This window comes from Tachypleus tridentatus, chromosome 10, assembly GCF_004210375.1.
Source record: "Tachypleus tridentatus isolate NWPU-2018 chromosome 10, ASM421037v1, whole genome shotgun sequence".
NCBI lineage: Eukaryota > Metazoa > Arthropoda > Merostomata > Xiphosura > Limulidae > Tachypleus > Tachypleus tridentatus.
This window is the reverse complement of record NC_134834.1, coordinates 73864647-73880005: the sequence shown is the minus strand read 5'-3', so window position 1 is coordinate 73880005 and position 15359 is coordinate 73864647. Positions and strand designations below refer to the sequence as shown.

Below are 15359 nucleotides of genomic sequence, written 5' to 3'. Positions count from 1 at the left end.
GCTACTAGATTGACTTTTTATTACAAAGAAAATTATTATTTAACCTTTTCACGTATATATTCCTTTTTGGAGCACTGCCATGAGAGTTTGGAATTGTTTGCTACCATAAGGAACACGTACTGTCCTTGAAACTTTCAAATTTACCTTATTTAATTTCAGATAAGTAGTGAAATATTAAAATACGCGATTATTATTTTTTGTTTAATATATGAAACTAATCTGACTTGTTTATCTATCACAAAGTGGCAACAAAATAACTCTTAAAAGAGAAAAGAGCTTTTCTGCAACATACGAGTAGCAAATATAATACCGATTAACAGTTACAGGTAAACCTATTTTATTTATGAACCAGATAGTATAAATGTGTCACTTATAATACATGAAGTGTATTTACTGTTGTAGGTTATGTTTTTAATATTTCAGTTCAGATGTTTTGTATTGCTTGCTAGAAAGTTTCGGATCATGTAATGATGACGCCTATAAATTGTATGGGAGTCTTTTTTTTCATGTGACACCTTGACTTTCCTAAAGATTTGGGTAAATAAACATTGCATCAGAAACATCAGAGACAGTGAATGGGTCGGTTATCGATCGATTACTGTGTTAAGCAGCCACTTTACTAGATGTAAAAGAAAATATAACATGACGTTATTTATTAATTTCATTTGTGAGTTACGCCTATCCCCAATGTAGCCTATAAAACTTGTACTTTGTTATTAACTCATTAAACCCTAACGGACGTTGCCAGCATCCAACCGAAAATCTTGAGAGTGCCTAATAAAATTTATGCTTCTTTGGCTGAAAACTAATCCAAATCACATTTTATAAACAGACCAGAAGTTTTGTAAAGTGCTGTCGTTTGTTTAGAAACAAATTTCAAATCAACAAATTGTGTTTGAGATCGGTTTTCCAGTGTGATTATGTGATTGAGCTTTGGGATATTTTTGCAACATAATGAAAAGGAAAACCATTACATAAAAATGACTATTGAATAACAATGGCTAATAGTGCTTCATGTAGAACTACTTGTTTCTTACTTCGAGCTCTTTTTATAGGCATATTCGGGTCGTAAAGTTGTAACAAATAAGATTTTAGCATACATTTACACAAGAGTATCCATCACAGAGAATCGAACCATGAATTTTTGAGTTGCAGGTCTGTATAATTACCGATGACAACTCAGGGGTCTGATGTAAATAAGGACTGGCAAAACAAAAATATAAAGATAATTTTTGTTGCTCCAATGTGAAAGAAGTGTTAAGTTTACTGTGAAGAGGCAATTAAGCTTCAAAATAAGTGTTCAGTTGTATATTGTGATTACCATAGTTATTATTGATGTGTACTTTGTTTTCTTGAGTACCTTATCCTTGAAGATACCATATATTTAACAGAATTTAGCAAATCCCCTCTTCTTTCTTTTAGTCTGTTAAGATCTGCGAAATTTATGGTTAGAAACGTATTTGTTTGCTTTTACTTGTATTGGAACCAGATATTTGACAAATTAAATGAAAAACAACAAAAAGGAATAAAAGAAATCTTACATATCAGGGAATGAGATGAAAAAAATGTTTCCAGAAATGAATAAATGACACTTACATATAATATTTGTATAATATAATGTTTAAGAACAACAAGAGACTTCATGGTGTGTCCCGGCTGTTCAGTCCTCTAAACCAAACCCAAACTATAAAAAAATTAAAGCCAATTCTTATGATTCACATATCTGTCAAGCTTTCTTTTAAACTCACTCAAATTTACCACAACCACAATATCAGAAGGTGACTTATTCCATAGGCTAAGAACTTTACTTGAAAAATTAAATAGTTTTAGCTGAAGATGGATTATACCTTGCTTAAATCTACATTTGTGTCCCCTAGGCCTATAATTTTTGCTCTTAATAATGGAAAATGTTGATGCTTCAACATTATCAATTCCTTTTACAATCTTAAACACTTCAATCAGATCCCTTCTAAAAATTCTTTTTTTTTTTCAAGAGAAAACAATTTTAGTAATCTTAATCTAACCTCATATCACAATCTTTCCATCTAAGGTACCATTTTGGTAACCCTCCTATGAACCCTTTCCAACAATTTAATGTCTTTCCTTAGGTGACAAGCCCAAAACAGAATATAATACTCCAAACATGGCTTAACAAGTGACCTATACAATGAAATTATAAACCCTTGAGAATTGCATTCAATATTTCTTTATATACAACCTAAAATCCAAATTCCCTACCACTAGCAACAGCATACTGCTTTGATGGCTTAAGAGACTGATCAATCATTATACCAAGATCCTTGCATTTATTATAATTAAAACCCATCTGTCATTTATTTGCCCAACTCACTAAATGACGTAAATCCTTTTGTAAAGCAGCAGCATCCTCTTCACAGCCAGCAACACCAAAGACATTGTATATATGTAAAAACGACTTGTTTGGGTTGAGAAAATTTTTTATGTAGAGGAGCGAACAATGTTTCGACCTTCTTCAGTCATCATCAGGTTCACAAAGAATGAAAGAGGTAACTGAAACAAGCAGTTTCTACATATATATTTTTTCTACAAGTGGGTTTTCTTGACATCACTGACCAAAGACATTGATATCATCAGCAAATTTAGGTAATTTATTGAGCCTTCCTTATATGTCATTGATGTAAATAAAAACAGCAATGGTCCTAAGACTGAGGTACCCCAACTTTGACATTAATTCCAGTTTCAGTGGACTCCATTTATAACAACCCCATGCTTTATTCTGTCAAGCCACTTTTCTATTCAATTAGTTAACTTACCCCTCAAACCTACAGAGATAAGCTTCTTTACAAGACTTTTATGTGGCACTCTGTAAAGTACTTTCTTAAAATTCAAATACACTAAATCTAAACTCTTGCCCTCATCTACATATGCAGTAACATTTTCAATATATGTCAAAAGATTTATTTGTAAGGCAAGGTTTTGTCTTAGTGAAACCATGTTCATTATCCAGTGTTAAATGATTTGCAAAATGTCTTTTACCACACTTTCCAAACCTTTCTACACAACTGATGTAAGACTAACATGCCTATTATCACTGGGACAACTTCTGTTACATCCCTTGAAGATAGATGTCACATTAGCTAGTTTCCAATCTGTTGGTACTTGTCCACTATTCAAAAAATTTGTGACATGTGGCTTACATATCCAATCATTGACCTCCTTTAAAGCTCTCTGGAAAATACTATCTGCCCAAGAAACCATATCATTCTTTAAACTTCCCAATTTTATTTTAACAAGCACAGGATTTATGCAATTGTCTTGTTTAACTATGTTTTCATGTATCAATTGCTCAAGATGAGGAATACTGCTTAAGCCTTCATATAATGGCATGTTTATTGCACCAAACAATATAATTCTTCAAAAACAAAACTAAAACCATTTACTGAAACATCATACAAATACATTTATGCTAGTAACTCAGGCAGAATTACATACAAAACAAATAAATAAATGGTGAGTGAAGTCTAAACAATAAACAACACAAAATACGAAAATAACTAATAAGTTATAAGACATATTACAACATGGTCACCGAGATACATGCAATCCAATTGCCAGGACCTATCTACAAATAATATAGCTAAAGCACTGATAATGAACTAAGTAATAGTAAATCACGCTGTGCATTACAATCAACATGTATTAAATATATAGATCTTTAGCTTGCAATTTATACAGTGATTTTAGTTCTTACTTGGTCAGTATTAAGTTATACAGTAAGTAACTATATTTAAATAAACCTCTTGATTGATAAGCTTGGATTTAAAAATTAAATTATTTCTATGCAAAAGAGTGCTGATATATATAAATATATCATTATATGATACACGGAGTATTAGAGGATAAACTGGATGCTTTTATGTGACAAATCGTGAAAGAATTGCTAGTTGGGATCACTGTTTATTCTAATGTAGTAGCCTCTTTTGCCACCATATGGAACTATTACTTCATAATCTAAGAAGCAATGAGCTGGATTTTTATGATTTTTGTTTTCCTTTCGTTTCCTAGAAATTTCCCACAAGAACAGATGAAACTTTGGTCATGGTAGCACCTTTGGGTAAAAAGAAAACAAACATAAAAAAAAAAAAACTGTGAAGAGAATGAAAGTACAGCACATGAACAAATATGCACAATTATCTTTACCACCTGATCTGATGACGGATTAAGCAACTGTCAAAGTCCTGTGTGCAAACAATTAATTTTGAAATCCTTGTTTCATGTTATTCTTGCATAGTTTTATCTCTTTATCAAGTCCTGTAAATCTCACTGATCCCTGACGGTGTGGCAAAATTGTACACATTGTATGATCTGAAAATCTGTATTTGTTCCGGTGATATATTAACAAATCCCATGTGCACACAATAAATTTAGGGCTGGCAGTATCTGAGAATAAAATTTGTATAACATTATTTATATTGTGTCAATGTATACATGTAAAACTGTACACGGACCAGTTTTTTTTTAAAACTTTATGATGTGGGAGATTCAATCTCTAAGAAAATTAAGAAATACAAAGGGAGGCTAATCAACCCATTTTATAAAATAGTTTATTTTATACAAATACATTTTCACAAAATATTTTAATAATGCCAGAATGACGATTTATGATTAGTTAAAACAAATCACTAGCAAACTCTGTTCCAAATTAACTGTATATGTCATAGTATGTACAAGTCTATTTAACTTGACACAAATATAATTTGTCATCGAGAAATATAACTAATCTCACATAGCGCTATCTGCTATTAATTTTTAATAAATTAATGTGCTAGAAATAAAATTTTAAAAAATTAACTGTTATAGCAAGACACCTATAATTTTGATCGAGTCAAATAACTTAACGTTAAGTATACGTAAATTCCAACAGATGACGCTAGTAATATATTACACCAATTTTAAGGAAGCAAAAAAATAATTATCAGATTTAAAAATGTTACTTTTGGCTAAAATGGAATCATGTACACAAAAAAGTATGAAGATAAACTTCATATACAAGAACCTGAGTATGATAATACAAAATTATCCACAAAATCAAAGATTAAATACCATTCTTTGGAAACATTCCAACAGGCTGCAATCTAAAATGTTTAAAATCTTTGAATAATTTTGTTTTTATATTTAAACAGCAATTTTATTAATAGCAAAAAAGACAAATAAAACAAATTTACTGCAAAAATGTTTCTTTTCTTACCAAGTAAGGATTCCTCTCCTATATTTAGTGATTAAATATTTATTTGAAAATATGGTAACTAATGCTACGGTAAGGAAAAGTAATTAAAGTCTTGCAAGTTAACAATGATAGAATCAAGGTCAAATGTTTTAAGCATTATCAAATTTTTACACACATATACACAGGGAATAAGTTGTGAAATTGACAAAGTTTGATAGAACTACAAACAATAAATTGTAACTGATGTTATAAGTTATGTAGTAAATATGTATCTAAATTATCAGAAAAAAATAATCTAGCATTGATGTAAACTTTTTAATAACAGTTATAAAAGAATAGTCAATCGAATTCAGTTTATTTAAGGCAGGCCTGTGTGTATTCAGTTTTCTGTTACTTCAAAATTTCTTTTCTCCAATGTTAGTTTCTAAGGAAAACAAAGTTGTTATGAAAAAAGTTCAGGAATACATCAGGTCTGACCCTGGTCTTCACTGTCACTGGTGGTGTCTGGAGACAAACATAAACAGAGAACACTTATAATGAAACTATTAAATGGTAGATCTAACAAACAATGCTCTCAGACAATAGTAAATACTGCCAAGGAATATTAACACATTTAAGAATTAAGAATGCTGTTTTTGCCTACTAAACAAATTATCCTTGTAGATAAACAGCAGTCACTAATTTGGTATTTCTATATCTAAGATATAAAGTGGAATTAATTAACAGAATCAAAGAAACAGATAAAATGCTTTCTATGCTCTCACAAACCGAAGTATTTTGGAATGCTTCGGCCTTAGACCTACTTCAGGAAAAGAACCAAATACAACTGATTAATATGGAGAATAAGTTGGAAATCAAACTTAAACATAAGGCATGCAGGCACAGGATGAGACAAGTCAATAATATATAAAAAATTAATAAAACATTATTGGCAAACTATAAAACAAAATATAAGATACACACATGTACAATACAAACGTTGGAAAATAAATTCAGTTAGTTAATAGTACAGGAAAGTATTTTTTATTTACTTTCTTTCTCTTGTTTAATTGTATGAACCGACTACTATGTTTACTGCTATGCACATAAGAAAGACGAACAATTTCATTAGTGTCTAAGTACTACTGTATTTTTACATTTCCTTAACCACCTAACCTCTATCTTAATTTTTTTCCATTATTTTTATTCATGTAATAGTTCAAACTCATGAGGGTAGAGAGTACACATAGAAAGTTCTTACCTCCTTTCTTTCCCTGATATTGGTGTCTACGTAGTCTATCATACAAATCTTCTTTTGTTCCATATAAGCTAGCATTGCTTCGAGCCAAGCTGTTGGTTTTAGCATTATGTAGACCTTCTGAAAAATTGATATGTTTTAAAAAGTTCAGCACGTTCACTACTACAATAAGAAAATCATTACAAAAACATCAGTGTCAAAACTGTGCAGTCGGAAAAAACATTTCAACATTGATATATCATAAATACAAAAGCTAATCCTAAGTACTTAAAGTTAACATAAATTGGAAAATGTTACATTCTCTACCTTTGAATTAATCTTGTAAATATTAATTTTTAAAATATTTTTAATAAAACAGAAAAAAAACTTTCAGTTAAAATATTTGAAGAGGTCAGTTAAAAAATAAAAATAACTTTGCAATAAAACAAGAAAAAAATACATATTTTCACAGTAGAATTTAAGTTCTCTATACAAATAAACTAAAAAACAATGTCATGAATTTACTTGTACACCTCTACAACTGAGATGAGTTTAAAGACCCAGTGTAGAACTGATGGGTGTTTCACAATATTTACACCTTTAATATTAACATTTAAAGGTTTTACTATAGAATATATTAACACAGAAAATCATTTTAAAACAGAAATTCTTAATATACCCATACACAATTAGTTCAATGATTAAGGTAGAATATTTGGTCAATGAAACAATAAACAAACATGGTTAGTTCAAATGTACAAAGTATAAATTTTAACCTTAGAGATTTGTTAGTTGCATAACATAACAGTGTGTGATGACAAAGATTTTTACACTTAATAATAACAATACAAAGTTCATATTTCTATTAATGAAAACAAATATATTAGAAAGCATACTTGTTGAAAAATATGCCCAATAATCAACTTAATTTAGGCTTTAATTATCAAGATAATCAGTGTGAAATTTAAATCAATATCTTATATATGAATCCTAAAACAATTATATTTTTATAAGTCAGTTTGCTAGTGTTCATTGCTAATGATAATAATACAATGATCTACCTTTCATGTAAGTTTCATTGTAAAAGTTTGGCATTTCCCAACCGTCATCATCATCATCATAATAGTGAGCATATGTGCTGTGATGGGATGGAGCGATGCTTTCGGCATATGGAGCTGGAGCACCATAGAAGAAGTTACTCTGAGAACCAGTGAAGTCTACAGGAGGTTGAGGTGGTGGGAGTGCTTTCTTTGACTTGTTTTTCCATGAAGCTCTATTTTAAAAGTTTAAAATGTTGCTGCTTTTACATTACATAGGGTTTACTATGCTTAAATAAAGAACCATGATACAAGTTTGTAGTAAAATATATTTGTTAAAGCCACTAATAGTGAGTAATGAAGCTGTGAATTATAGTTAGCTTTTACATAAAGTATACAGTTATGTTTTATGAATGTAGTAGCAGACTAATGTATGTTATTAGATACTGATGAAAAATATCAAACTAAAGTATATACGCTTAGCTATTCATATAAGTACAAATAGGATAATGTATAAAATTGCCTCTTTATACAGTTAACTTTTTTTAACAATACTACAGATTTAACATATACAGTTAGCTATTTCTCAAAACTGATCAGTGGTATACTAAAAACTGTAATAACTAGAAATTAATTTTGATTATCTGACTATTTTTGTGACAATCAGTTTAATCCATTGGTTGAACAGTTTGAAAATAGTAACAACCATAGACTATAATTTCAATTTCTAAATTTAATTGTAATCTTGAATGATTGATTTTTTTATGTGACTATATCAACTAGCTTTGCTAACTCTACTTTAAGAATACCAATAACAATCAATTAAATACTTCAAATTATTCTATTAAAATGCTCTACAATAGGAAAAAATAAAGGAGAGAGACCTAAGCTTTTTTTTTGAAGAGATTATCAAGTTCTACCATAGGAAGAAGAAACCCAAACTGTTTCAGCAGTTACCATACTCTACCACAGCTTTCATCACAACAATTCCTTTGTGAGCTTACTTAGTATTACAACTGATAATTTTAAGCCAAAGAATAATTCAATACTGAAAAGAAAAATACTGCAAAATAAATAAGAAAAAAAAAGTTTCTTAACATTTGGATAAAGAAGTACAGATAAATGTAATACCATATTTTACTGGTTTTTAATCACATTGTTCAAGATAGTGATATTCTAATCTTTCAAAGTAAGTTTCAGTTTGTGGTTTCCTTGTTTAGTGAAAACCTTATGAGTATTCTGGGTACTAAAAAAAAAAAAAAACGTACCTAACACAGATCATCCAAATTAGTAGTACGATGATAATGATAAAAATAACTGCACCAGCAATGCCTCCTGCAATGTATACAAACTCTGATTTTTTCTCACACTTATCTCCATAGAAATTAGTTAGGCAGTCACACTTGGGTTCGTTCGATTCAGGTAACACAGAGCAAGTTCCTCCATTATCACAATAATTGTCACAGACATCTACAAACACCACAAATCATGAATGATAAGTTGATTAAATAGAAACAATACTCAAAACATGAGTTATATTTTTAAGATGTTAGAAAGAAGTGATACAAACTTCACCAGTTGTTAATATACTCCACTATAAATAGAAGAGAGACAAAGTTTTAACAATTTATCATGCACTATCACAGAAAGAAGTGATCTGGTTAGCATGATCTGCCACAGAGATATGTAAACTGTTAAAACAACCTAATATTTTTTCTGTAATCATATGGCTTATTGAAAGGAAAAGTGGTCCAAATCGTTTTATTATTTAACACAATCTACTGCAGGAAGATGTGATCTGGTTAGTATGATATGCCATATAGTGAAATTCAAACTGTTAAAAAAATACCATGCTTTACTTCAGGAATACTTGATCTATTTAACATGTTCTACCATAAAAAGAAATCCAAACTATTAAAATAAGTTATCATGATCTAACAGAGGGAGAACTGATCCAATTCTTTTAAACAGTTACAAAGCTCTACATATGCTATAAGTAATGCAAACTTTTTAAATATTTACCATTTTCTATTATAAAGAAACCAAATTCAATTTTCTTAATTAGCTACCATGCTCTACAATAAGAAAAAAAAGAAAAGATACTGAGCTTTATTTTTAGAGATTATCAAGTTCTGCCACAGGAAGAAGAAACCCAAACTGTTTCAGCAGTTACCACACTCTACCATAGATCCAACAAGATACTTTTACAGATTACCAGCAATTTAAGTTATCTGAACTGTTATTATATTACTTCTAGAAAACCACGAAAGCATTCATCATAAGAAAAGTTTACATTTTAATGTAATTCTCTTATGCCTAAAAATCCATTTTAAACGTAAACATATTGTTCTTACACAAAAACAAAACTTGACAAGTATTGACAAGGCACTATAAGTTCAAATTCCAGTTCAAGGCTGCCTTTTTCTTTTTAGTAGAAAAATTAGGCCATTAGCAGTTTTGTTTTTTATATAGTAAACTCAAATGATTCATTCTGAAAGAAGTGAATCTTTAAAATTAGGTAACTAATTCTCCACGGTTTATGCAAAACTATACAATAATCATAGTATAAATACTTAAAGTCAGTTCAAAATGAACATCTATTACATATAGAACTTGCTGGGTAAAAGTAAGAAAACTGTATGCTGATAACACATAATGTTAGATGATATTAGATTTTAATTTTAATTTTTGGGTATTAAAGATACAGCATATAAACTAATGAGATAAACTGAACTATATACTAATAATTTAAGTCTCAGTATAAAAAGAAATAAACTACATGACAAATAAAAACTTTTGAGAAACAACTGAGGAAATTTCACTCATACTTACATATACATTCATTAGTTTCTACATTTAACTTGTACTGAGGTTTACATTCACAAGAGTATGTGTCAGTTTCTTCTCTGAACACACAGAAAGCATTAGCTTGACAAAGTCTCATGTGACCATCAACTAGACAGGGGTTAGAACAAGCTTGTTCACTGGTAGCACCAGACCCTTCAGTAGTTGTGTCAGGTGGGCAAGGCTGACAAGACGTGTCCCTTTGCTCTCTGTCTTGATATGTGCCCTTTGGGCAGGCCATGCAATGCTCAACAGTGTTGTTGAGAAAGTAGCCTGGGTTGCACACCTCTGAAAAACAAACAAAAAACATTGAATATACAAGTACAGTCAGGTGACCTGGAGTTAATTCCAAAATAAGTGTACCCAGAACAAAATCTTTCACTAAGCATACCAATACAGACTGTCTTTGGCTTTATATTTATATTCTAAAATACTGAATGAAAAGCGTATGTATAGGAAGAAATATATACTTAAAATGCTAAAAAAGGCACAAATAAAATTGGTCATTACAATCTTTTAAAGGAAATATTGTGAGCAGTCTTTTCTTTTCTTCATTCTAAGAACTATTTTCTACTGTTGAACCTTCATGGAAAAGGAGCAATTCAGACTTACAAATGAACATCTCAGTATTTTTCTTACCAAGAGAGCATTCATCTTGCCTGGTTGCACCTACAGAAGTTGTTGTTCTACCAGAAGGACACTGTACACAAGCTGCCATTCCTCGGGTTCTGTAAAACCCTTGTGGACAAGGTTCACAGTTTCCACTACTAGATAGCTGCAGACCACTAGCACATTCCTCTGAAAAAAGCAAAAAATATGCCATTTACAAAAAATGGGTAAAAATTAAGGACATAGAATCATGTGAATAAAAATAGCTTTAGGTGAAAAAATTCAAAATCTCTTTCACTATTAATACATTTTATAATAGAAGTATCCTTAAGAAATTACTAAATTTTGTTGTTTCACATTTTCTTTGGTAGTTTAATAATGAGAGAAAATAAATAATTTTTTGAACAAACACTCATAATTTCTATTCCAATTTCTCTTAACTCAAATTTTTATGATCAGCTATAAGCAAGCAACTTAAGTAAATTATACACCTTATTTAGCAACTTGCCCTTTGTCAAGGATCTTGAGGAGATACATTAAAAAAGAGAAAAAATAATTAATGAAAGAGTAATAAACAGTAAACCTGAATGTTATCTATAGTTTAAAGAGATATTATTTAATACCTCGACATTCTTGATGAGATACTGCCGTGTTACTACGAGTGGTGAGACCAGGACCACAGGGAACGCAGCTGAAAGACCCTTCCTGAGACTGGTAGAGACCATATCCACATGGTCGACACAACCCAACAGTTTCATCATAGTATTTGCCAGCAGAACAACGTTCTGTGTGTATAAAAGAACATTTGTGGATAAAAATAAAACTTCAGATAAAACTCTGAAGTTCACAATCAATGTTTAAGAAGAAAAACTAAAAGATTCAACAAGATCTACAAAATATGAAATATAAATATGTGTTCTGAAAGCATACTGTTTTACAGCAGGTGTACATATGTAATAATAAAAATTTGAATTCAATAACCTTTGCATTCACTGGATGACCTAGCACCACTGGAAGCAGTCACCCCTTTCTTTCCAGCAATTTCTGGACATGGCTTGCAAAAAAGTTGACCCATTTCATTTTGATAAGTTCCACTAGGACAAGAAATGCAAGACAAGGTGTTGTTGTTGTAATAAGTGCCTTGGCTACAGTCAACTGAAAAAGAACAAATATTATTACTACCATTTTAAAACAATGACCAAGACATTTTAATATCTTATTTTTTAAATACAGTTTTAATATACTTTTTCTATGTATAATGTAACATAACACTTTAATTTTGAAAGTATAAGCATTTCTTTTAAAGGGCTAATTTTTTCATTAAATATATATATATATAAACATACAAGTCACTGAACACACAAGATAAATGATGAAAAGGCCACTTACCATAGCAACATCAGGTGCTATGTACATATATCTATATATACAAGTCAATGACACAATAAAGATTATATTATTCCCTCTTAATTCTTTGATAGCCAAACATTACTTTATTCAGGGTAATAATAATAATAATAATAATGGCATTTCACTTTGTAAACAACAACAGTGCATATCACAAATACCTGTTTAATTAATAAGAATTAATTATAACTTAATACTGTAGAAAATAATTCACAATTTAAATGAGGAAACCTAATTAATAATATCTTCAAATCTTCCATATATGGAAGGTTTATGGGAAATACTTATACTAATACAGTCATTACAAATATTACATAGTCTCTCAAAATTTATTTAAAAAAAAAACTAACCACAAGACAGCAGAGGGTACAGCTATTTTACTGAACATTATAAACAATCAGACTTGACTCATTTTAGTGGTAGAAATATGCCATCATAACAGAAGATATAATCACACCATACATTTGGGGTACAGCAATTTCACAGTCCATTATCAGATAATACTATTCCATTTAACATCACAGTTAATAAAGTACAAAAGTAAAAGAAACAGCCACACTTACCACAATTGGGTGGTACAACTACCTTTCCAGCTGGACAAGCAAAATCTGTCACCATGGTGAGGGAAGTTAAGTCAGGTCTCACGTTAGGAAGTGTATTTCTTACATCAAATGCTGAATCTTGCAATACTGCCATTTCAACTACATTCTGCACGGTAGACTTTTCTTGTGTGTTTAGGTTTGTTACAGGGTCACTGCAAGTTACAGTTAATAGCTGACATTACATTCCTGAAGTAAACATTCTACATTTATATAAATATATTTCCATTAATTTGGCATAAGTACAAAACTGTATCTGATACTTTTGTCCCGGGGGGACTAAATATGAGACAAATCTGTTTAAAATAAAACATGCAAAATTAAAGGTTGATGTTTATATACGAATAACTTCAAAATGCAATTCCTACTTACAGCAAGATGATATGTGATGCAATCTTCCTTTGAACATACTACAACACATGCACACAAAAATTATTTACAGTATAAGTTATCACTCCAAAACCCTCACAGGTGCACATTTTTATGCACAATAGCAACTGTGGCCTTAAATTTATATAAGGTGAGATATGGTGGAAGTTTTAAAGTTGCCTATTTATTGAAGATTATTCAATACAAACAAACAAAATTTAATGTTTGGAGCACAGAATTATTTATTTAGCATTTTATATGAAAACTGTCTCTCGGTGTTTTGAAGTGACAACAGATGCAAAAAAGAACAAACAAGTCTGGTCTTATCTTTACTTCTTTTTACACTAATGTAAAGGTAGATTCACCAAATTTTTACATTTCATTTTTTAAAAAATCAAAAGTAAACAAAATAAGCTTACTCATTGGCAGGAAAAGCAATTTCAACAATATAAACTTCATCATTGTCTAGCTGTCGAGCAACACGTCTATGCTTGTTGCATACTACGTTGACCATCAAGCCACTACATGAGCCAGGTGTCAAATCAGTACATATATGCCAGTTTCGATTCACATCAAGTAAGCTATCAATTACTCGAGCCCGCAGTATCTTTTTTCCTGACTCAGAGCATACTACAGATGTAGGGAAACTAAGAGCCACTCGGAAAATTCTCTGAGCTGGGCTTTTGGCTGTAAAGAAATGTAATATAATTTAATTTTTCCTTAAGCTGACAAATCACTTGTCTTTACTGTAAATAACACATTGTAAAAAAATGATTTTCGTTTTAAAAACTTCAGTAATTTTAATTCACTATTCAAATTTTTCATCCAGCTGAGAAAAGTTTAGATCACATATTGGTAAAACATTATAATGAATACACAATTACTTTACCAGTTGTCAAAAGTAAAAGAATATACATACTTGTCAGGTGTCTGTTGGAGATTAATATACACAATTTCATTCGCCCACAAACACTATGAATTAACATGTTTAGCATGCTTACGTGCACAAGCAGGGAAGATGAGTTGAGTCCCAGGGTCAGAGGTCGGCCGCCAGAACCCTTCAGCCCCACACGTATAGAAATCTGCTACTGACTGAGAGAATTCCTGCCCTTCATCACAGAAGATCTTACAGGCCTTGAAACGCCCACCAGGACCCCAATCAAAACAATGATGTTGACCACCAACTGGAGGCAAAGGAACTGGGCAAAAGTCACCTGTTTGATAGCAATTGGAAAAAAACAGCAACACTTAAGGAAGAGTTTTTCAACCAAATCAATCAAATTTACAAGCATCTTTCATACTTATGAAAAATACCATATTCAGTTTAATTAAGCTTATCTATACAACACTTATAGATTATTGCTTCTATATAATCAATACGTAAACATTAAAGATGTACAATTATCATCTAAGAGATACTGCATATGTAAAAAAAAATGCAATAATTTTACTATGTTGCTTTTATATTGAGTAGCCATGCCTATCAATTGCTATGTTTACTTAAATATTACACTTTTAAAAGAGTTGATATTGCTGAGTTTTGTTGATTCAATCCAGGATTCAGATTAACAACTACCAAACTCTCTTGAATTTGTAACAGTTCTTTATCATCAGATTGAGCCAATGTAATAAATTTTTCACTGATGATAGGGTTAACTACATTCTATAACATTTTGTGTGATACAAGCTCTTAACTTTCCCAGGAATATGCTCTTTTCTCTGGGTTAAGAGACATGCAGTAGTAAAACCTGTGTCCCTCCATACAAGGGAAGAATAAGATAATTCTTAATTTAATGGATAATACACTCACACTTGTATGTTCAACATAAATTATCTCTTCTACAGTGTTTTTCCACTTACCAAATTAAAACTTGTAAAGAACATGCTTCTTGAGGGTAAGTGAAACTGGCTAAGTAGCCTGATTCATCAGTTGCTTCTATGTAGAATAAGTTACAGCAGTTTGTTTATCAGTATTTGCTGTGTATGTTATATTAACTTACAACAGCCTGGTTCATCATTAACTGCTGTGTAAGATAAGTCACAGAAACCTGGTTCATTAATGACTTCTGTGT

General features: G+C 30.7%; 1 protein-coding gene and 1 long non-coding RNA gene across 3 annotated transcripts in view; one reads left to right on the top strand and one right to left on the bottom strand.

Moving 5' to 3' along the window:
* Positions 1–73: 73 nt before the first annotated feature.
* On the top strand, positions 74–4445 carry LOC143229581 (uncharacterized). Its single transcript, XR_013015947.1, has 2 exons — positions 74–326; positions 4045–4445. It is a non-coding gene; the product is annotated as an uncharacterized LOC143229581 (long non-coding RNA).
* Positions 4446–4563: 118 nt separating this feature from the next.
* LOC143229580 (uncharacterized) overlaps positions 4564–15359 on the bottom strand; it is a 93199-nt gene continuing 82403 nt past the window's right edge. Inside the window, exons 45-55 of one of the 2 annotated variants that reach the window (XM_076462133.1) lie at positions 14289–14501; positions 13707–13974; positions 12883–13073; positions 11894–12067; positions 11536–11697; positions 10943–11101; positions 10292–10591; positions 8728–8929; positions 7484–7695; positions 6447–6560; positions 4564–5710 (exon numbers count right to left, since the gene is read on the bottom strand). In XM_076462133.1, coding sequence (XP_076318248.1) covers positions 5673–5710; positions 6447–6560; positions 7484–7695; positions 8728–8929; positions 10292–10591; positions 10943–11101; positions 11536–11697; positions 11894–12067; positions 12883–13073; positions 13707–13974; positions 14289–14501 — 2033 coding nt within the window. In that variant the 3' untranslated portion in view covers positions 4564–5672. Of the gene's footprint in view, positions 5711–6446; positions 6564–7483; positions 7696–8727; positions 8930–10291; positions 10592–10942; positions 11102–11535; positions 11698–11893; positions 12068–12882; positions 13074–13706; positions 13975–14288; positions 14502–15359 lie in introns of both variants that reach the window. The other variant, XM_076462132.1, reaches the window with a different exon arrangement.